We start from the raw sequence: 24,019 nt of genomic DNA on the forward strand, positions 1-24,019 counted from the left end.
CGGTCGACTGCGAGGTGGATCCCCAGGAGCTTGCGGAGGCACAGCTTCTAGCGGATACCGCCTCGGCATACCAGTCCACCACTTCGGGATTGAAGTTGGCTCAGGTAGCCTGCGGGTCGGAAGGCACAAAAGTCTGGTGTGATGTTTCCCTTCCCCGTCCCAGGCCGGTAGTACCGCCCTCCCTTCAGCGCCGGGTTTTTGATGCCATTCACGGGCTGGCACACCCGTCCATCCGCTCCACCTCTGCTTTAGTAGCAGCTCGGTTTTTCTGGCATGGCCTCCGGAAACAGGTAGCGGGTTGGGCACGTTCCTGCGTTCCCTGTCAGACCGCTAAAGTCCAGCGCCATGTCCAGCCCCCCGTACAGGAGTTCGAGGTCCCAGCAGTTCGTTTTTTCCACATCCACGTGGATTTAGTCGGGCCTTTGCCTTCCTCCCGGGGCTACACCCACCTCCTCACGGTGGTGGATCGGTTCACCCGGTGGCCAGAGGCTTTCCCATTGTCTGATATCTCGGCAGCCTCTTGTGCCAGGACCTTCGCCCTCCATTGGGTAGCACGTTTCGGGGTCCCGGCAGTTATTACCACTGACAGGGGGCCGCAGTTCACTTCGTCCCTCTGGCTAGCAGAACTGTACGGTTCCAAGTTACAACCCACTACTGCATACCACCCCCAGGCAAATGGACTTGTAGAAAGGTTCCACCGTCAACTTAAGGCGTCCCTCAGTGCAAGGCTTGAAGGCCCGGACTGGGTAGACCAACTCCCCTGGGTCCTTCTGGGCATCCGGACTGCTCCTAAGCAGGATCTCGGTGCTTCGTCCGCGGAGCTAGTGTATGGCTCGCCACTTCGAGTACCCGGGGATTTGTTTCCGGACCCCTCAGACCAGCTGCCTCCAGTCCCATCAGTCTTAGCATCGCTCCGGGCACGGGTGGGTTCCCTGGCTCCAGTTCCGACTTCACGTCATGGGTGTTCCATGGTACATGAACCGCCTTCCCTGAAGGACAGTGAGTTTGTGTTTTTGCGAAAAGATTCCCATCGTGCCCCGTTGCAGAGGGTCTATCAAGGCCCGTTCCGGGTTTTGCGTAAGGGAACGGCTACCTTCACCTTAGACATGTGCGGCAGGAGTGAGCTCGTCTCGGTGTCCCGGCTTAAACCTGCACACTTGGATCCGGATCAACCAGTCCTGATCGGCCAAACCCCTAGGAGAGGCCGGCCTCCGTCAGTTCCGCTCAGTCCAGGACCCCCCGTTCCGGCAGTTCCTCCAAGTCCGGAATCCCCTGCTCCTGTGGTTCAGGCTGCCCTCTCCTTACTCGTTATGGTCGCGAAATCCGGCTCCCTGCTAGGTTCCGTACCTCGGGTTCTGGGGGGGGTCATGTAGCGACCATAGAGAATGGTCCAGGTCGTCGAACCCTCAGATTGGCCAGCAAGGTCACGTGTGAGCGCGACCGTAGGGATTGGTCCAGAGAGCGACATCGCTGATTGGACAGCGTTGTCATGTGCGCTTTTGGCGCCCGAAATGTTCAGTTCAGAGGAGTCTTCGAAGAAGACAGTGAGTTTTTGATGGTTGTCCTTTACCTTGTTGTTTAACCTTTGTATTCGAATATTGCTGCCGCAATAAACTTCTTCTACAACCAACAAGTTTCCGGACTCGCCATATTATATTATTAAAGTTATTCACATTTTAAAGGTTAAATCTATCTCCTAGGGAGGGAGGGGGGGAGGGAGGTGGAGGGAGGGGGGGAGGAGGGAGGATGGAGTGGGGGGAGGGGAAGGGGGGGGAGGGGAAGGGGGGGGGATGGGGAGGGGGGGAGGAGAGGGTGCTGCACCAATGCAGGAGAGGTTTGGGCCCAACGGGTCTAGTATATTACTAAAACTCTCATCTTGTTTGTATTTATATTTGACCGTTTGCTCCCAAAATACAGCCAAAACGGTACACGATAGCACAACAATTTTAGGCCCACCTTACTCATCATTGTCCTGGGGTGTGTGTTAGCGAAGTTTCATTCAAATTGGTGTTATATTTTTAAAGTTATTGACATTTTAAAGTTGAAAAAAATCACTTCTCCATTTACCCAGGCCGTCACCCGCATTTGACGACACAATGGCGGCCAATGGGGGAGGGGGGGGGGTGGGATGACCAAAATGGCCACCGGAGGGGGGGGGGGGGGGGGGACACACACACACGCCCAAGTGATGGGAGTGGCGGCGAATGAAGGGGGGGTGCCGAAGATGGATGCGGGGGCAGGACCCACCTGAGTGATGGGATTGGCGGCCAATGGGGGCTGTGGGGTGGGGGAAGAGAGCTCTCGTGCTGCTGACCGATGCGATGGGGGCCGGGGTTAGTGGCTCCCTCTCCCCTTTCCTCTCCCCCCTTGCCCAGCCCTTGCCCCGGGGGAGTTTTAAGGGGGATTGAGGGGGGATGGAGTGGGTGAGTGTCGTCAGTTGGGTGAGGCTTGCCGGTCCCGCAGGAGAGGTTTGGACCTTGTGGGGGGGCGAAGGAGGGAGTGGGGCGGGTGGAGGGGGAGGGGGGGAGTGGGGGAGGAGAGGGTGCTAGACCAATGCAGGAAAGGGTTGGGCCCATCGGGCCCACTTGAGCTAATATCCCTCTAAACCTGTCCTATCCATGTACCTGTCGAAATGTTTCTTAAACGTTGCAATAGTCCCCGCCTCACCTACCTCCTCCAGCAGGTCGTTCCATACACCCACCACCCTCGTGTGTGAAAAAAGGTTCCTATTAACACGCAACAAAAAGCTTTTCACTGTACACGTGACAATAAACCAAAATATTACATTTTCCCCACCTCATCCTAAACCCATGACCTCTGATTCCCCCACTTAGGGCGAGAGACTTCAGTATATTGGGCCAGCGATGGGAATATTAACCAGAGTTCCTGCTTTTATTTACAGTGTCTATATGCCATGAGTCAAGAGTGTTTTATTGTCGTGTCCCAGATAGAACAATGACATTCTTACCTGCCGCAGCACAACACAATATGTAAACATAGTACACTGTAAATATGATAAACCAGAGAAAATAAACAATTCAGTGTGTATATATACACATACACATACGTCTTCCATGGTGTGGCTGTGTTGAGTGAGCTTCCACAACTGTGACTCAGCAACGAGCCCTGCCTGCAGTGAAACGGTTCAATGTGGCCCCTCCATGTTCTTTGTGAGAGTCTGTGTACCATGTGTACATGGAGTGTGTGAGGTTGCAGCCCCTGTTTCAATATCTAAAGGGGCTGCACTTCACACCCACCATCCTCATCTATGAACACCCTGTGCGTAGGGGAGAAGGTAGGGCCAAAGAAGTCCTGGTTGGGTTGTTCCTGGGCCTGGCCAAGCTGGCCATCCGTGAGTCACGGCAACAGGCGGACGTGGGCCTCTATTCCGGGGTTACGTCCGCGCCCGGGTGGTGTTGGTGAGGGACTGCACGCTGTCCACGGGCATCCTGGGGGATATGCGGGACCGCTGGGCATCACGGGGGGTTGGATGCATGCTGGTCAGGGATTGTAATATAGTTGTAGAATAGTTTCATTTGGTATATTTGTTTGTATTGTATTCTGGTGGTGAGTTCTGTTTTGTTTTATTGCATTGTAAATGTTATTTTTAAATAATTGAATACATGTTTTTAACTTGTGCCACCTGGTTGCTTTTTAAATCATTGATCTGTCCTGTCACATTTGTATATGATCATGCTGCTTACTTACTGTGGGCAGATGTGAAGCCAGCAGCAGTGGGTGTTGTGTCACTGCCTCCCACGATGAAAAGACCATCCTGATCAATTCTTCCGAACCAGTCTGACCTAAGGTTCAACAAACCAAAATATTACCGTAGTTGAGAAGTGAACTGTCTGGTGTTAGTTTTATAACTGTCACGTTTACTGATGTACAATGAGAAGCTGTTAAATATCAGCTGCTAAATATCACTTGCACTTTAGATTGCGAGGAACTCTTTCAAATTCTAGCCCTACATACTACATCTCGATCCAGCAGTTGTTAAAATCTGCTTTATTTTAAAGAGTCATAGTGTCATACCACAGGGCAACAGGCCCTTCAGCCCAACTTGTCTACTGCAACCAGGATGCCAATCTAAGCTGGTCCCATTTGCCCTCGTTTGGCCCATTTCACTCTAAACCTTTCCTATCCATGTAACTGTCCAAGTCCCTTTAAACTTTGCGATGTTTACCTGTCTCAACTACCTCCTCTGGCAGTTCGTTCCATGCACCCAATACCCTCTGTGTGAAAAAGATGCCCCTCAGGTTAAATCTTTACATTTTTCTACTCTCACCTTAAAGTATGTCCTCTGGTTCGTGTTTCCCCTACTCTGGGTAAAAGACTCTGTGCATTCACCGTATCGATTCTCCTCATGATTTTATACACCTCTATAAAATCACCCCTTAGCTTGTGCTCTAAGGAATGAAGTAGTAACCTGCCCAACCTCTCTCTATAGCTCAGGCCCTCGAGTCCCAGCAACACCTTCGCAAATGCACGATTCACACCTAAATTACATTCTTCCCATCGCAAGGTGACCAAAACTGAATAAAATACTCCAAATGCAGCCTCATCAACATCTTGCATAACTGATATATAACGTCACATCTTTAGTTTTAGTTTAGTTTATTATTGTCATATGTACCGAGGTACAGTGAAAAGCATTCTTGTTGTGTGCTACCCAGTCAGCAGAAAGACTAGACATCATTATAATCAAGTCATCCACAGTGTACAGATGCAGGACAAAGGGAATATGTTTAGTGCAAGGTAACGTCCAGTAAAATACGATTAAAGAGAGACGGGAGGTCAGGACCGCTCTCTAATTGGTGATAGGATGGTTCAGTTGCCTGATAACAGCTGGGAAGAAACTGTTCCTGAATCTGGAGGTGTGCGTTTTTACACTTCTGTACCTTTTGCCTGTTGGGAGAGGGGAGAAGAGTGAGTGGCCGGGGTGAGACTGGTCCTTGATTGACGAGATGGGGCTCCTAAGGGACCGTATTAGGAACCTGGAGCGGCAGATTGATGACCTCCGTCTGATCAGGGAGAGTGAGGAGGTTATAGATAGGAGTTACAGGGAGGTGGTCACTCCTAGACCACGGGAGGTAGACAAGTGGGTCACTGTTAGGGGGGGCAAGGAACAGAGGCAGGGACTAGGGAGTACACCGGTGGCTGTACCCCTTGGAAATAAGTACTCCTGTTTAAGTACTGTTGGGGGGGACAGCCTACCTGGGGGCAACGACGGTGCCCGTGCCTCTGGCAAGGAGTCCGGCCCTGTTGCTCAGAAGGGTAGGGAAAGGAAGAGGAGAGCAGTAGTAATAGGGGACTCGATAGTGAGGGGGTCAGATAGGCGTTTCTGTGGACGCAGTCGGGAGACCCGGATGGTGGTTTGCCTCCCTGGTGCCGGTGTCCGGGATGTGTCTGAGCGTGTCCAGGATATCCTGAAAGGGGAGGGAGAGGAGCCAGAGGTCGTGGTACATATAGGTACCAACAATATAGGTAGGATAAGGGAAGAGGTCCTGAAAGGAGAATTCAGGGGGCTAGGAAGAGAGTTAAAAAAAAGGACTTCCAAAGTAATAATCTCAGGCTTACTGCCTGTGCCACGCGATAGTGAGAATAGGAATGGAGTGAGGTGGAGGATAAATACGTGGCTGAGGAACTGGTGCAGGGAGTAGGGATTCAAGTTTCTGGATCATTGGGACCTCTTCTGGGGGAAGTATGACCTGTACAAAAAGGACGGGTTGCATCTGAACCCGAGGGGAACCAATATCCTGGCGGGGAGATTTGCTAAAATAACTGCGGAGACTTTAAACTAGTACGGTTGGGGGGAGGGACTCAAACACAGATAGCTAATAGGCAGTGTGTGAGGCAGGAGGCAGAAAAGGGAAACACTCAGACCCAATATGTAGGAGAGAAAGAAGGGAAAATAAATAAACTGAGAATAAGAAATGATGGGTCCCTTAAATGTGTATATTTTAATGCTAGGAGCATTGTAAGAAAGGTGGATGAGCTTAGAGCCTGGATTGACATCTGGAAGTATGATGTTGTGGCGATCAGTGAAACATGGTTGCAGGAGGGTTGCGATTGGCAATTAAATATTCCAGGATTTCATTGTTTCAGATGTGATAGAATCGGAGGGGCAAGAGGTAGCAACACTTATAGGGGTGTATTATAGACCGCCAAATAGGGAACGAGAATTGGAAGAGCAAATATGTAAGGAGATAGCAGATATTAGTAGTAAGCACAGAGTGGTGATTGTGGGTGATTTCAATTTTCCGTATATAGACTGGGAATCACATTCTGTTAAAGGGCTGGATGGTTTGGAGTTTGTAAAATGTGTGCAGGATAGTTTTTTGCAGCAATACGTAGAGGTACCTACCAGAGAAGGGGCTGTGTTGGACCTCCTGTTAGGAAATGAGATGGGTCAGGTGACGGAGGTATGTGTTGAGGAGCACTTTGGGTCTAGTGATCATAATGCCATTAGTTTCAATATCATTATGGAGAAGGTCAAATCTGGACCAAGGGTTGAGATTTTGGATTGGAGAAAGGCTAATTTTGAGGAGATGAGAAAGGATTTAAAAGGAGTGAAATGGAAATTGTTGTTTTATGAAAAGGATATAATAGAGAAATGGAGGATATTTAAAGGTGAAATTTTGAGAGTACAGAGTCTTTATGTCCCTGTTCGGTGGAAAGGAAAGAATAATACTTTGAAAGAGCCGTGGTTTTCCAGGGAAATTGGACACTTGGTTCGGAAAAAGAGGGAGATATACAATAAATATAAGCGGCAGGGAGTAAATGAGGTTCTTGAGGAATATAAAGAATGTAAAAGGAATCTTAAAAAGGAAATTAGAAAAGCGAAAAAAAGATATGAGGCTGCTTTGGCAAGTAATGTAAAAGTAAACCCCAAGGGGTTCTACAGATATGTCAATAGCAAAAGGATAGTGAGGGATAAAATTGGTCCATTAGAGAGTCAGAGTGGACAGCTATGTGCTGAGCCGGAAGAAATGGGGGAGATATTAAACAATTTCTTTTCTTCGGTATTTACCGAGGAGAAGGATATTGAATTATGTGAGGTAAGCGAAACAAGTAGAGTAGTGATGGAAATTAGGAGGATTAAAGAAGAGGAGGTACGGACACTTTTGAAGAATATAAAAGTGGATAAGTCTCCAGGTCCTGATAGGATATTCCCTAGGACATTGAGGGAAGTTAGTGCAGAAATAGCAGGGGCTATGACGGAAATATTTCAAACGTCATTAGAAACAGGGATGGTGCCGGAAGATTGGCGCATTGCGCATGTTGTGCCTTTGTTTAAAAAAGGTTCTAAAAGTAAACCTAGCAATTATAGACCTATTAGTTTGACGTCTGTGGTGGGAAAATTAATGGAAAAGATACTTAGGGACAATATATATAATTATTTGGATAATCAAGGCCTGATTAGAAACAGTCAACATGGATTTGTGCCTGGAAGGTCATGTTTGACTAATCTTCTTGAATTTTTTGAAGAGGTTACCAGGGAAATTGATAAGGGCAAGGCTGTGGATGTTGTCTATATGGACTTCAGTAAGGCATTTGACAAGGTTCCACATGGAAGGTTGATTAAGAAGGTTAAATCGTTGGGTATTAATAGTGAGGTTGCAAGATGGATTCAACAATGGCTGAATGGGAGATACCAGAGGGTAACGGTTGACAATTGTATGTCAGGTTGGAGGCCAGTGTCTAGTGGAGTGCCCCAAGGATCTGTGTTGGGTCCACTGTTGTTTGTCATTTACATTAATGATCTGGATGATGGTGTGGCAAATTGGATTAGTAAATATGCAGATGATACTAAGATAGGTGGAGTAGTTGATAGTGAGGTAGATTTTCAAAGTCTACAGAGAGACTTGGGCCTTTTGGAAGGGTGGGCTGAAATATGGCAGATGGAGTTTAATGCTGATAAGTGTGAGGTGCTGCATTTTGGTAGGACAAATCAAAATAGGACGTACAGGGTAAATGGTAGGGAATTGAGGAATGCAGTGGAACAGAGGGATCTGGGAATAACTGTGCATTGTTCCCTGAAGGTGGAATCTCATGTGGATAGGGTGGTGAAGAAGGCGTTTGGTATGCTTGCCTTTATAAATCAGAGCATCGAGTATAGAAGTTGGGATGTAATGTTGAAATTGTACAGGGCATTGGTGAGGCCGAATCTGGAGTATGGGGTGCAGTTCTGGTCGCCAAATTATAGGAAGGATGTCGACAAAATGGAGAGGGTACAGAGGAGATTTACTAGAATGTTGCCTGGGTTTCAGCACTTAGGCTACAGAGAGAGGTTGAACAGGTTGGGTCTTTATTCTTTGGAGCGTAGAAGGTTGAGGGGGGACTTGATAGAGGTTTTTAAAATTTTGAGAGGGACGGACAGAGTTGACGTGGGTAGGCTTTTCCCTTTGAGAGTGGGGAAGATTCCAACAAGGGGACATAGCTTCAGAATTGAGGGACAAAGGTTTAGGGGTAACATGAGGGGGAACTTCTTTACTCAGAGGGTTGTGGCTGTATGGAATGGGCTTCCGGTGGAAGTGGTGGAGGCTGGCTCGATTTTATTATTTAAGAGTAAATTGGATAGGTATATGGATAGGAGGGGATTGGAGGGTTATGGTCTGAGTGCAGGTAGATGAGACTAGGTCAGGGAGAATGGTCGGCGTGGACTGGTAGGGCCGGACAGGCCTGTTTCCATGCTGTAGTTGTTATATGTTATATGTTATATGTTATTATGTTGCTGGCCTTGCCGAGACAGCGTGAGGTGTAGATGGAGTCAATGGAAGGGAGGTTGGTTTGTGTGAAGGTCTGGGCTGCATCCACAATTTTCTGCAATTTCTTGCGGTCTTGGATGGAGCTGTGATATCTGGCCCACTAATATTGGTCTGCAAATTTGTAAAATCGATTGGATTTGTATTTAGCTGCAATGTTGTGGGTGTATAAGGAGTGAAGAAGGGGAATGAGAATGCATTGTTGCGGGGCACTGGTGTTTAGGATTATCGTAGAGAATCATCCGTCACCTAAACGCACTGATATTCTACGCTGAATACCCTAATTGATGAAAGCTAATGTACCACAAGCCTTCTTCACCACCCTATATTCCTGCGACACTATCAGGAAACTGTGTAGCTGCACTCCTAGATCCCTCTTCACAACAGTCCTCAGGGCCCTGCCATTCACTGTGAAGGATCTGCCCTGGTCTGACTTGCTAAAATGCACTACTTCGCACTTATCTGCATTGAAGTGCATTAGCCATTCCTCAGTCCACGTGCCCAGCTATCAGGATCTTGGTATCATTTTTGATAAATTAAACTCAATGAACTTTTCAAATTCTACAAACTAGACTGTGCCCTGGTTCATCAGTTGTTAAGTAGTCAGTTTTATTTTTAAAATACTTTTCAACTGAGCTGCAAACCCTTGGTGACCAAACAGTTCTTTATTTCTGTATATGTGTAAGAAGGAACCACTGATGTTCTTTCTTATCTACATTGGCCTCACCCCTTGGCCACACAGGAACAATCCCAAAGAGCCAGTGGTGGGCTTGCTTGAACCCTCAGTGACGACAAGACTTAAACCCAACAGCAGCAGGTCAATGGCAATTAATAAGTTGTTGCAATTTGCTTTCACGTCCACAAGATCTGCAATGGATTTTTGCAAATAATTTATGAGATGAATCCCAGTCTAGTCTGATCTGTGGTGGTTAATTTTGGTATGCTGCTGAATCTGGTGACCATAAATTGGCCACAGTGATGGACAGTGTGGTTCCTATTCATGAATTCCGCTTGCTGTCTGAATGCAACGGTGACTTTGTTACAGCCCAATAGACTGGAAAGACTTACATTTACACAGCTCGTCTCAGGGCCTGCGGCTCTCCCAAAGCATTTTAATACCAGTGAACCATTTTGAAGATTAGCCAGCATCGTGGCAGCTTGTTTGCACACACAACCAGTTAATGATGGGTGACAGCCACACTCTTCACATAACATTGCACATCCTTCATGCCTGATTTGAGAAAGCAGGTACAACTCCAATTTAAAACCATCCATTTGTTTGTCAATTGGGAAGTCACAGTGGCACAGGTGGTAGAGCCACTGTGTCACAGCACCAGAGACTGTGGTTCAATCCTCACCTCAGGTGCTGCCTGTGTGGAGTTTGCACGTTCTCCCCGAGTCCGGGTGCACCGGTTTCCTCCCACGTCCCAAAGACATGCAGGTTTACCGGTTAATGGGCCTCTGCAAAATTGCAGGTGGGATGACATAGAATGAGTGTGAATGGGTAATTGATGGTCAGTGTGGAGTCAGTGGGCCCAACGATATGTTTCCATGCTCAATCTCTAACCAGGCACCAGCTTCTTAAGAAATGTGGCAAAGTGCAACAGCTGGAACCTATCACAAAGCTCCCACGTCATAAGGTGGTGACGAGTTACTGGAAAGGCCATTTCAAATGGCTTCATTTAATCTGCTTTGATCTTTTCTTCCCATCCACCATTGCTGGGTATCATCTTGAAAGAATGGGGGAAATAAAATCAATGCAAAAAATTAATGCCGTTAAAATTAAAAATGATGCACTTACCCACTGCATCTTCTAAATTTGTTTCTCCAGAATCAATAGATTTAATGTGACTCTGTAAACAAAGATGAACACAAATTTGAGACATAGAAACATAGAAAATAGGTGCAGGAGTAGGCCATTCGGCCCTTCGAGCCTGCACCGCCATTCAATATGATCATGGCTGATCATCCAGCTCAGTAACCTGTACCTGCCTTCTCTCCATACCCCCTGATCCCTTTAGCCACAAGGGCCACATCTAACTCCCTCTTAAATATAGCCAATGAACTGGCCTCAACTACCTTCTGTGGCAGAGAATTCCACAGACTCACCACTCTCTGTGTGAAGAAATGTTATCTCATCTCAGTCCTAAAAGACTTCCCCCTTATCCTTAAGCTGTGACCCCTGGTTCTGGACTTCCCCAACATCGGGAACAATCTTCCCGCATCTAGCCTCTCCAACCCCTTAAGAATTTTATATGTTTCTATAAGATCCCCCCTCAGTCTTCTAAATTCCAGCGAGTACAAGCCCAGTCTATCCAGTCTTTCTTCATATGAAAGTCCTGCCATCCCAGGAATCAATCTGGTGAACCTTCTCTGTACTCCCTCTAAGGCTAGAATGTCTTTCCTCAGATTAGGAGATCAAAACTGTACACAATACTCCAGGTGTGGTCTCACCTCATACATCCCTGCATATCCATGTGCCAATCCAAAAGCCTCTTAAACACTGTTATCATATCAGCCTCCACCACCACCCCTGGCAGCACGTTCCAGGCACCCACCCCCACCCCCACCCCCACCTCCACCTCCACCTCCACCCCCGCCCCCACCCCCACCCCCACCCCCACCCCCACCTCCACCCCCACCCACACCTCCACCACCACCCCCACCTCCACCCCCACCCTCACCTCCACCACCACCCCTGGCAGCAAGTTCCAGGCACCCACCCCCACCCCCACCCCCACCCTCACCTCCACCCCCACCTCCACCCCCACCCTCACCTCCACCACCACCCCTGGCAGCACCTTCCAGGCACCCACCCCCACCCCCACCTCCACCCCCACCCCCACCCCCACCCTCACCTCCACCCCCACCTCCACCCCCACCCTCACCTCCACCACCACCCCTGGCAGCACCTTCCAGGCACCCACCCCCACCCCCACCTCCACCCCCACCCCCACCCCCACCCTCACCTCCACCCCCACCTCCACCCCCACCCTCACCTCCACCACCACCCCTGGCAGCACGTTCCAGGCACCCACCCCCACCCCCACCCCCACCTCCACCTCCACCTCCACCCCCGCCCCCACCCCCACCCCCACCCTCACCTCCACCACCACCCCTGGCAGCAAGTTCCAGGCACCCACCCCCACCCCCACCCCCACCCTCACCTCCACCCCCACCTCCACCCCCACCCTCACCTCCACCACCACCCCTGGCAGCACCTTCCAGGCACCCACCCCCACCCCCACCTCCACCCCCACCCCCACCCCCACCCTCACCTCCACCCCCACCTCCACCCCCACCCTCACCTCCACCACCACCCCTGGCAGCACCTTCCAGGCACCCACCCCCACCCCCACCCCCACCCTCACCTCCACCCCAGCTCACCTCCAGCTTTGTAGCTGGAACCCTCTAATCCTCTAATCCAGGCAGCGTTCTGGTAAACCTCCTCTGCACCCTCTCCAAAGCCCCCACATCCTTCCTATAATGGGGGCGACCAGAACTGCACGCAATACCCCAAATGTGGCCTGACCCAAGCTGCATCATGAATTCCTGACTCTTGTACTCAATGCCCCGACCTATGAAAGCAAGCAAGGGTGACAGGGGTTATGGGGAGAAGGCAGGAGAATGGGGTTAGGAGGGAAAGATCGATCAGAATGTCAGGGTTGATTTGATGGGCCGAATGGCCTAATTCTGCTCCGATCACTTATGACCTTAAGAATATTGCATTTGTTTTCTTGACCATTCTATCTATCATTGTGTTTCCACTTTCAGGGAGTTTTGCACGGGTCCCAAGATCCCTCTGTACGTCAGTACTGTTAAGAGTCCCATCTTCTTCCAAATGGGAGTAAATGCAATCCTGAAGAATCTTCTCCAATAGCTTCCCGATCACGTGATGTTCTCCAGCCTATAATTCCCTGGATTCTTCCTACTTTCCTTCTTAAACAAAGAATCAACATTAGCTACTCTCCAAGCCTCTGGGACCTCTCCTGTGACCAGGGAAGATGCAAAGATCTTCGTCAAACCTCCTGCAATCTCTTGCCCCTCAATAACCTGCAATAAATCCCAGGGATTCATCCATTTTAATGTTCTTCAAAACCCCCAACATCTCCTTCTCATGAATCTCAAATCGTCCTTGCACATTAGTGTTCTCCACATTAATCTCACTGTCCTCCATGTCCTTCTCCTTGGTGAAAACAGATGCAAAGTACTCATTGAGTACTTCAAACATGTCCCTGACTCCAAGCAGATTCCCCCCATGATCCTTGAGCAGTTGTACTGGCCCCATTGCAGAAGCGTCCAGGTCACAGGGCTGGAAACTGGAAGTATCCTGAACTAATTCTGCTAGCACCATCATCTATTGTAACAGGTGATGGCTCCCACTGATTGTCGCCGGACCCTTGCACCCTTTCAGGATGGACGATGACAGCGATGTAACATTTGAAACATGGATGATGGGCATGAAAGAAGAAGTGGTTGTATATTCACCCTGGTTACTCCCTTGCTTTCAGTCGATGTATAAAAAGCCCGAGGACTTTCTTTAATCTGACTCGCCAAACCCATTTTGTGGTTTCTTAAAGAAAGGACTCTTTAAGTGTAGAGGAGATTGTGCAAGATGCTGCCTCTTATGGAGGCACTGAAGCTCTCCTTGGACCCAGGCAGGCCGAGGGAGGGTGTGATGGAGGTGTACAAGCTGAGAGGCACAGATGCTGGTTGTGACGGGTGGGAAACAGCAAGTTTACACAAATCCAACTTCATTCCCTTCTCCTAATGTCAGCTGCAATGGTAACCCATTACTTACAAGCAGTGCGCCACAGTTGATAAGAAATTCCTCATTAATAATGTGTGGTCTAAACACCTGAAAAATAGATAATTGATCATTCACAACCTTTGTAAATAACGTCAGTGCCAAATATTAAACTTTTCTGAACATTTCTGTAATACTAAGATGCACAGTACACACATTTGCCTGTGTAAAAGTGTCTGTACCTACAATTAATACCTGCCATTGTATTTGAGAAAGGTGATAACGTCTGCCATAAAACCTGCTTCTATGTCAACTATACAATGGATTTTTTCAGCCTGCAGACAGAAGCTGGTGTATACGTTGTACTTTACAGACACAAATAATGGTTAACATATGATGAGCGTTTGTCGGCATTGGGCCTGTACTTGCTGGAGTTTAGATGGATGAGGGGGGACCTCATTGAAACATCAAATAGTGAAAGGCCTGGAAAGAGTGGATGTGGAGAGGATGTTTCCACTAGTGGGAAAGTTCCCAATGTTGGGGGAGTCCAGAACCAGGGGCCACAGTCTAAGAATAAAGGGGAGGCCATTTAAAACTGAGGCGAGAAGAAACCTTTTCACCAGAGAGTTGTGAATTTGTGTAATTCTCTGCCACAGAGGGCAGTGGAGGCCAATTCACTGGATGAATTTAAAAGAGAGTTAGATAGAGCTCTAGGGGCTAGCGGAATCAAGGGATATGGGGAGAAGGCAGGCAAAAGTTACTGATTGTAGCTGATCAGCCATGATCACAATGAATGGCGGTGCTGGCTCGAAGGGCCAAATGGCCTCCTCCTGCACCTATTTTCTATGTTTCTATGAATCTAGGTAAATAACATCCACTTGACTTTCCTTTGTTTGTCCTACTATTTACTTCTTCACAGTTCCAGCAGCTTCATCAGGCAAGATCTCTCCTTCACAAAACCATGCTGACTTTGGCCTATTTTCTGCTCCTATCACTTATGACCTTTTGACTTTCACTCCTTACCTCAGCCTTTTGTCTGTTCATCTCTAGCCTTTGTCTACCCATCTGCCCCCTGCCAGGCTTTGTGCCACCCCAGCTCACCTCCAGCTTTGTGCCCCCCCACCTCACCTCCAGCTGCCTTTGTGCCACCCCGCCTCACCTCCAGCTTTGTGCCACCCCCACCTCACCTCCAGCTGCCTTTGTGCCACCCCACCTCACCTCCAGCTGCCTTTGTGCCACCCCTCACCTCCAGCTTTGTGCCCCCCCCACCTCACCTTCAGCTGCCTTTGTGCCACCCCACCTCACCTCCAGCTTTGTGCCCCCCCCACCTCACCTTCAGCTGCCTTTGTGCCACCCCACCTCACCTCCAGCTTTGTGCCACCCCCACCTCACCTCCAGCTTTGTGCCCCCCCCCACCTCACCTCCAGCTTTGTGCCACCCCACCTCACCTCCAGCTGCCTTTGTGCCACCCCACCTCAACTCCAGCTTTGTGCCACCCCACCTCACCTCCAGCTTTGTACCCCCCCCACCTCACCTCCAGCTGCCTTTGTGCCACCCCACCTCGTCTCCAGCTTTGTCCCACCCCCACCTCGTCTCCAGCTTTGTGCCACCCCACCTCACCTCCAGCTGTCTCTGTGCCACCCCCACCTCACCTCCAGCTTTGTGCCACCCCACCTCACCTCCAGCTTTGTGCCCCCCCCACCTCACCTCCAGCTTTGTACCCCCCCACCTCACCTCCAGCTTTGTACCCCCCCACCTCACCTCCAGCTGCCTTTGTGCCACCCCACCTCGCCTCCAGCTTTGTGCCACCCCACCTCACCTCCAGCTGTCTCTGTGCCACCCCCTCCTCACCTCCAGCTTTGTGCCACCCCCACCTCACCTCCAGCTTTGTGCCACCCCACCTCACCTCCAGCTTTGTGCCACCCCCACCTCACCTCCAGCTGTCTCTGTGCCACCCCCACCTCACCTCCAGCTTTGTGCCACCCCACCTCACCTCCAGCTTTGTGCCACCCCACCTCACCTCCAGCTTTGTGCCACCCCACCTCACCTCCAGCTTTGTGCCACCCCACCTCACCTCCAGCTTTGTGCCACCCCACCTCACCTCCAGCTTTGTGCCACCCCACCTCACCTCCAGCTTTGTGCCACCCCCACCTCACCTCCAGCTGTCTCTGTGCCACCCCCACCTCACCTCCAGCTTTGTGCCACCCCACCTCACCTCCAGCTTTGTGCCACCCCACCTCACCTCCAGCTTTGTGCCACCCTACCTCACCTCCAGCTTTGTGCCACCCCACCTCATCTCCAGCTTTGTGCCACCCCACCTCACCTCCAGCTTTGTGCCACCCCCACCTCACCTCCAGCTTTGTGCCACCCCACCTCACCTCCAGCTTTGTGCCACCCCACCTCATCTCCAGCTTTGTGCCACCCCACCTCACCTCCAGCTTTGTGCCACCCCCACCTCACCTCCAGCTTTGTGCCACCCCACCTCACCTCCAGCTTTGTGCCACCCCACCTCACCTCCAGCTTTGTGCCCCCCCCCACCTCACCTCCAGCTTTGTACCCCCCCCCACCTCACCTCCAGCTGCCTTTGTGCCACCCCACCTCGCCTCCAGCTTTGTGCCACCCCCACCTCACCTCCAGCTTTGTGCCACCCCACCTCACCTCCAGCTTTGTGCCACCCCCACCTCACCTCCAGCTGTCTCTGTGCCACCCCCACCTCACCTCCAGCTTTGTGCCACCCCACCTCACCTCCAGCTTTGTGCCACCCCACCTCACCTCCAGCTTTGTGCCACCCCACCTCACCTCCAGCTTTGTGCCACCCCACCTCACCTCCAGCTTTGTGCCACCCCACCTCACCTCCAGCTTTGTGCCACCCCACCTCACCTCCAGCTTTGTGCCACCCCCACCTCACCTCCAGCTGTCTCTGTGCCACCCCCACCTCACCTCCAGCTTTGTGCCACCCCACCTCACCTCCAGCTTTGTGCCACCCCACCTCACCTCCAGCTTTGTGCCACCCTACCTCACCTCCAGCTTTGTGCCACCCCACCTCATCTCCAGCTTTGTGCCACCCCACCTCACCTCCAGCTTTGTGCCACCCCCACCTCACCTCCAGCTTTGTGCCACCCCACCTCACCTCCAGCTTTGTGCCACCCCACCTCATCTCCAGCTTTGTGCCACCCCACCTCACCTCCAGCTTTGTGCCACCCCCACCTCACCTCCAGCTTTGTGCCACCCCACCTCACCTCCAGCTTTGTGCCACCCCACCTCACCTCCAGCTTTGTGCCACCCCACCTCATCTCCAGCTTTGTGCCACCCCACCTCATCTCCAGCTTTGTGCCACCCCACCTCACCTCCAGCTTTGTGCCACCCCACCTCACCTCCAGCTTTGTGCCCCCCCCACCTCACCTCCAGCTTTGTACCCCCCCCCCACCTCACCTCCAGCTGCCTTTGTGCCACCCCACCTCGCCTCCAGCTTTGTGCCACCCCCACCTCACCTCCAGCTTTGTGCCACCCCACCTCACCTCCAGCTTTGTGCCACCCCCACCTCACCTCCAGCTGTCTCTGTGCCACCCCCACCTCACCTCGAGCTTTGTGCCACCCCACCTCACCTCCAGCTTTGTGCCACCCCACCTCACCTCCAGCTTTGTGCCACCCCACCTCATCTCCAGCTTTGTGCCACCCCACCTCATCTCCAGCTTTGTGCCACCCCCACCTCACCTCCAGCTTTGTGCCACCCCCACCTCACCTCCAGCTTTGTGCCACCCCACCTCACCTCCAGCTTTGTGCCACCCCACCTCACCTCCAGCTTTGTGCCACCCCACCTCACCTCCAGCTTTGTGCCACCCCACCTCACTTCCAGCTTTCTCCCCACAACTACAAAGACTCTGAAGAAGGGCCCCGACCCAAAACGTTTCTGTTAAGCAGCATCTGCAATTTCTTGTGTCTACCTGAGAACTTGACAAGCTTCCCAGGCAGGGCAACACACAGGCCCCAAGACTCTGAGTGAGGTGTGAACGCCCCTTCCTGTGTCATGTCCCAGCACACTGAGGCTCGCAGAGGAAGTGAGTGAAGGATAGGTGATAAAGAGGAGTCAGAGTGTGGCCACACATAACTTGGAGGAACAGCACCTTATATTTTGCTTGGGCAGCTTACACCCCAGTGGGATCAATATTGATTTCTCCAATTTCAGTAACCCTTGCATTCCTTCACCCTCTGTCCCTCCCCCACTCTAGTCATCCTGCTAGTGTCACTGTTCATATCCCTTTGTTATCACCTCCTCCTCAGCCAACAATGGACCATTGCTCCACGGTCATCTGTGCTGGGTCTGATTTGTTCTGTAACTTTTCATATCAGTTTCCCTCTCCCCTGACTCTCAGTCTGAAGAAGGGTCTCAACCCGAAATGTCACCTATTCCTTTTCTCCAGACATGCTGCCAGATCCGCTGAGTTACTCCAGCATTTAGTGTCTATCTTCGGTGTAAACCACCACGTGCAGTTCCTTCCTACACTATTATTGATCAGGTTACATCAATAGGGGAAGGAGGTGGGCAGCAATTAGCAGTGATGATGTTAAAGGGCCATGCAGTCCGCTGGCACTGGCCCAGGGAAAGCGGAGACATCTCACTAACTCATGTGTCAATGCTTTGGCTGAGGATAGATTCATTGATCAGGAATCTGCTGCAAACAAAGTCAGCAGGTACAATCGACTCCTTAACAACCACAGGGTCAGGTCATTCTTTCATTAAAACAAGGTGCCATCCATATTTAATCATTGAATATACCAGGCTAGTACACGTACAAGCCATGCACCATCCTGAAGCATCTCCCGTGCCCAGCGCACCCCTCCATTCACCCACAAGGTTTAAAACACAGTGGCCAAGTAAGGTTCAAGAGGGTGAATTACCTGCGCAGTCACGAGGTGGAGCATCACAGACATCATTGGGAGACATGTCCTCAACTGTTTGGCTTGAATGGTTGATGGATGTTTGCGCCCAGAAACACTACGCAAAGCAGAAAGCCCACTCCCTAATGGGTAAAGAAAGGTACTTTTAAGTGAGTTGTTAACCCAGTCTACAAACAAAGTTATGGCCACTGCAGGTGCTCAGCTAGTTGAGCTGACATCTAACAACAGCAGTGAAACATGGTTCAATCCCAACCTCGGTGTGTGGGGTTTGTACCCGCTCCTGTTTATCATGTGGCTCTCCCTTGCGTGCTCTGCTTTTAGAAACATAGAAACAGAGAAAATAGGTGCAGGAGGAGGCCATTTGGCCCTTCGAGCCAGCACCGCCATTCATTGTGATCAAGGCTGATCATCCACAATCAGTAACCCGTGCCTGCCTTCTCCCCATATCCCTTGATTCCACTAGCCCCTAGAGCTCTATCTAACTCTCTTTTAAATTCATCCAGTAAATCGGCCTCCACTGTCCTCTGTGGCAGAGAATTCCACAAATTCACAACTCTCTGGGAGAAAAAGTTTCTTCTCACCTCAGTTTTAAATGGCCTCCCCTTTATTCTTAGTCTGTGGCCCCTGGTTCTGGACTCCCCTAACATTTTCTCCCACATCCCAAAGTTGTGTGGATTGGTGGGTCAATTGGCCTCTGTAAATTGCCCCTGGTGTGTAGGTGACAGGGGATTTGATGGGAATGTGGGGTGAATTATAGTAAAGCGCTGATTATCCAGCATCCAACAGGTTGGCATCTGACTTTCCCTTATTAGTCTGAAGAAGGGTCCTGACCCGAAACGTCACCTATCCATGTTCTCCAGAGACATTGCCTGACCCGCTGAGCTACTCCAGCACTCTGTGAAATGTCACCTATCCATGTTCTCCACAGATGCTGCCTGGCCCGCTGAGTTACTCCAGCACTCTGTGAAACGTCACCTATCCATGTTCTCCACAGATGCTGCCTGACCCGCTGAGTTACTCCAGCACTCTGTGAAACATCACCTATCCATGTTCTCCACAGATGCTGCCTGACCCGCTGAGTTACTCCAGCACTCTGTGAAACGTCACCTATCCATGTTCTCCACAGATGCTGCCTGACCCGCTGAGTTACTCCAGCACTCTGTGAAACGTCACCTATCCATGTTCTCCACAGATGCTGCCTGACCCGCTGAGTTACTCCAGCACTCTGTGAAACGTCACCTATCCATGTTCTCCACAGATGCTGCCTGACCCGCTGAGTTACTCCAGCACTCTGTGAAACGTCACCTATCCATGTCCTCCACAGATGCTGCCTGACCCGCTGAGTTACTCCAGCACTCTGTGAAACGTCACCTATCCATGTTCTCCACAGATGCTGCCTGACCCGCTGAGTTACTCCAGCACTCTGTGAAACGTCACCTATCCATGTTCTCCACAGATGCTGCCTGACCCTCTGAGTTACTCCAGCACTCTGTGGAACGTCACCTATCCATGTCCTCCACAGATGCTGCCTAACCCGCTGAGTTACTCCAGCACTCTGTGAAACGTCACCTATCCATGTCCTCCACAGATGCTGCCTGACCCGCTGAGTTACTCCAGCACTCTGTGAAACGTCACCTATCCATGTCCTCCACAGATGCTGCCTGACCCGCTGAGTTACTCCAGCACTCTGTGAAACGTCACCTATCCATGTTCTCCACAGATGCTGCCTGACCCGCTGAGTTACTCCAGCACTCTGGGAAGCTGGAGAGGAAACTGCAAATGCCCTTGCTGAGATTTATGAGTTGTCCTCAAACACAGGTGAGGTGCCAGAAGACTGGAGGGAGGCTAATGTTGTGCCTCAATTCAGGAAGGGCTGCAGGTAAAAGGCTTGGAACTAGATTTTTAGATTTTAGATTTTTTAGATTTAGAGATACAGCGCGGAAACAGGCCCTTCGGCCCACCGGGTCCGTGCCGCCCAGCGATCCCCACACATTAACACTATCCTACACACACTAGGGACAATTTTTACATTTGCCCAGCCAATTAACCTACATACCTGTACGTCTTTGGAGTGTGGGAGGAAACTGAAGATCTCGGAGAAAACCCACGCAGGTCACGGGGAGAAAGTACAAACTCCGTACAGACGGCACCCGTAATCAGGATCGAACCTGAGTCTCTGGCGCTGCATTCGCTGTAAGACAGCAACTCTACTTCTGCGCCACCGTGCCGCCACAGGCTACAGGCTAGTGAGCTTAATATCTGTATTCAGAAGGATACTAGAGAGTATGCTGAGGGATAGGATATAGATGGACAAGGGCTGATCAGGAATAGTCAACATGGTTTTGTACGTGGGAGGTCTTGTCTCACGAATCTGAAGTTTTTTGAAGAATGTGACCGAAAAGGTTGATGAAGGCAGAGCTGTAGACATGGTACACTTGGATTTTAATATGGCACTTGACAAGGTTTCGCAGAGGGTGATGGTGGAAGGTTGCTTTTCAGACTGGAGGCCTGTTACGAGTGGTTTGGTGCTGGGCCCATTGCTGTTTGTCATCTATATCAAAGATTTGGATAGACAATAGACAATAGACAATAGACAATAGGTGCAGGAGTAGGCCATTCAGCCCTTCGAGCCAGCATCGCCATTCAATGCGATCATGGCTGATCACTCTCAATCAGTACCCCGTTCCTGCCTTCTCCCCATACCCCCTCACTCCGCTATCCTTAAGAGCTCTATCCAGCTCTCTCTTGAAAGCATCCAACGAACTGGCCTCCACTGCCTTCTGAGGCAGAGAATTCCACACCTTCACCACTCTCTGACTGAAAAAGTTCTTCCTCATCTCCGTTCTAAATGGCCTACCCCTTATTCTTAAACTGTGGCCCCTTGTTCTGGACTCCCCCAACATTGGGAACATGTTTCCTGCCTCTAATGTGTCCAATCCCCTAATTATCTTATATGTTTCAATAAGATCCCCCCTCATCCTTCTAAATTCCAGTGTATACAAGCTTAATTGCTCCAGCCTTTCAACATACGACAGTCCCGCCATTCCGGGAATTAACCTAGTGAACCTACGCTGCACGCCCTCAATAGCAAGAATATCCTTCCTCAAATTTGGAGACCAAAACTGCACACAGTACTCCAGGTGAGGTCTCACCAGGGCCCGGTACAACTGTAGAAGGACCTCTTTGCTCCTATACTCAACTCCTCTTGTTACGAAGGCCAACATTCCATTGGCTTTCTTCACTGCCTGCTGTACCTGCATGCTTCCTTTCAGTGACTGATGCACTAGGACACCCAGATCTCGTTGAACATCCTCTCTTCCTAACTTGACACCATTCAGATAATAATCTGCCTTTCTATTCTTACTTCCAAAGTGAATAACCTCACACTTATCTACATTAAACTGCATCTGCCATGTATCCGCCCACTCACACAACCTGTCCAAGTCACCCTGCAGCCTTATTGCATCTTCCTCACAATTCACACTACCCCCCAGCTTAGTATCATCTGCAAATTTGCTAATGGTACTTTTAATCCCTTCATCTAAGTCATTAATGTATATCGTAAATAGCTGGGGTCCCAGCACCGAACCTTGCGGTCGGTACCCCACTGGTCACTGCCTGCCATTCCGAAAGGGACCCATTTATCCCCACTCTTTGCTTTCTGTCTGTCAACCAATTTTCTATCCATGTCAGTACCCTACCCCAATACCATAGGAACACACATGGCATGATGAGCAAGATTGCAGAGGACACAAAGATGGGTGGTATTGCAGATAGTGAGGATGATCGGCTGGCCAGGTGGGCTGAGGAATGGCGGAGGAATTTCATACAGAGAAATGTGAGGTGTTGCATTTGTGATCACTAACATGGGCAGAACCCACACAGTGAATGATAGGTCTCTAGGGAGTGTTGTAGAGCAGAGTGACCTAGGAATACAGGTACATAGTTCGTTGAAAGTGGCATCACAGGTGGATAGGGCGGTCAAAAAGGTTTTTGGCACATTCACAAGTTATAGGAATAGAATTAGGCCATTCGGCCCGTCGAGTCGACTGCGCCATTCAACCATGACTGATCGCTGCCTCCTAATCCCATTTAACCGCCTTCTCCCCATAACCCTTGGCACCCGTTCTAATCAAGAACTTGCCTATCTTTACCTTAAAAATATCCACTGATGGCCTCCATGAGTACCACATATTAACTACCCTCTGACTAAAGAAGTTCCTCCTCACCTCCTTTCTATAAGAGTGCCTTTTAATTCTGAGGCTGTGCCCTCTAGTCCTAGACTCTCCTACTAGTGGAATTATCCTTTCTACATCCACTCTATCCAGGCCGCTCACTATTCTGTACGTTTCTATGAGGTCCCCCCTCATCCTTCTAAACTCCAGCGAGTACAGGCCCAGTGCCGTCAAACGCTCATCATATGTTAACCCACTCATTCCTGGGATCATTCTTGTAAACCTCCTCTGGACCCTCTCCAGAGCCAGCATATCCTTGCTCAAACATTGGCCTGGATCAGTCGCAGCATTGAGTATAGAAGTCGGGATGTTGTATAAGATTGTGGATGATCAGCCATGATCACAATGAATGGCAGTGCTGGCTCGAAGGGCCAAATGGCCTCCTCCTGCATCTATTTTCTATGTTTCTAAGATGTTGGTGAGGTTGCATTTGGAATATTGTGTTCAGTTTTGGGCACCATGTTATAGGAAAGATATTGTCAAGCTGGAAAGGGTGCAGAGATTTACAAGGATGTTGCCAGGACTCGAGGGCTTGAGCTATGGGGAGAGGTTGAGCAAGCTGAGGGGGAAATGATTTAATAAGAATCTGACAGGTAACATTTTCACACAAAGGGTGGTAGGTGTATGGGACGAGTGTAAATGGGAAGTAGGCCGGTGTGGGTAAGTTGGGCCGAAGGGCCGGTGTGGGTAAGTTGGGCCGAAGGGCCCTTGTGGGTAAGTTGCACCTCGGTAAACATAACAAGAATAAACTGAACTGAGGGTGTTCTGGGGAAAGGCTTCAGTGAAACTGCAGCCAATGTCTCCTTGCCACTGATACCTCAGTACTCCTTGCTGTGTGCGTCCCTGATTTTGAGGGCCAGCTCCATTAGGCCCTCGTCGCTGAGCCTCATGGGTAATTGCAGCAGGCAAGTTGAAGAGCAGCGGATGTTGGATGAAGTAAGGTTGGGTTTGGGTTGATGGGCACTGGGCCACAATGTGGTCAGGAGCTGTGGCTGGCAGCTGACTGGGAAGAAGCTTCATCATGTAGAATCATGTTGAAGGGCCAGGCTGCCTGGACTCCAAGAGGGAGAATCATTTTAACTACTCCCTTTAACACACAATCTTCCCTCTGGAAACTGGGCAATTGTGCAAAAAATACAGCCTTAAAGTCAAACAGCAGAGAAACAGCCCCTCCAGCTCACTGAATCCATTCTGTCAGTCCAGCCAGCACTCACTGTTCCTATTTTATACACCTCACATTCTCATCAATTCCCACTAGATTGTAAGTCACCCACCGTTTACAGCAATGATTTAACCAACCTAACCGCACAAGGGAGGAAACTGGGAGCTGCCGGAGATAGGGTAGACAGTCTGGAATGGGAATGTCCAAC

At 50.3% G+C, this 24,019-nt stretch overlaps 1 protein-coding gene across 3 annotated transcripts in view; it reads right to left on the bottom strand.

Moving 5' to 3' along the window:
- The window catches only part of ulk4 (unc-51 like kinase 4), a 434,415-nt gene that overhangs the window by 208,077 nt on the left and 202,319 nt on the right, over positions 1-24,019 (bottom strand). For all 3 annotated transcript variants that reach the window (XM_078413782.1, XM_078413790.1, XM_078413774.1), the window contains 4 exons: positions 18,415-18,536; positions 13,570-13,626; positions 10,570-10,621; positions 3,709-3,803 (listed from right to left, as the gene is read on the bottom strand). In XM_078413782.1, coding sequence (XP_078269908.1) covers positions 3,709-3,803; positions 10,570-10,621; positions 13,570-13,626; positions 18,415-18,536 — 326 coding nt within the window. The remainder of the gene's footprint in view (positions 1-3,708; positions 3,804-10,569; positions 10,622-13,569; positions 13,627-18,414; positions 18,537-24,019) is intronic.

Source organism: Rhinoraja longicauda, chromosome 2 (assembly GCF_053455715.1).
Source record: "Rhinoraja longicauda isolate Sanriku21f chromosome 2, sRhiLon1.1, whole genome shotgun sequence".
Taxonomy (NCBI): domain Eukaryota; kingdom Metazoa; phylum Chordata; class Chondrichthyes; order Rajiformes; family Arhynchobatidae; genus Rhinoraja; species Rhinoraja longicauda.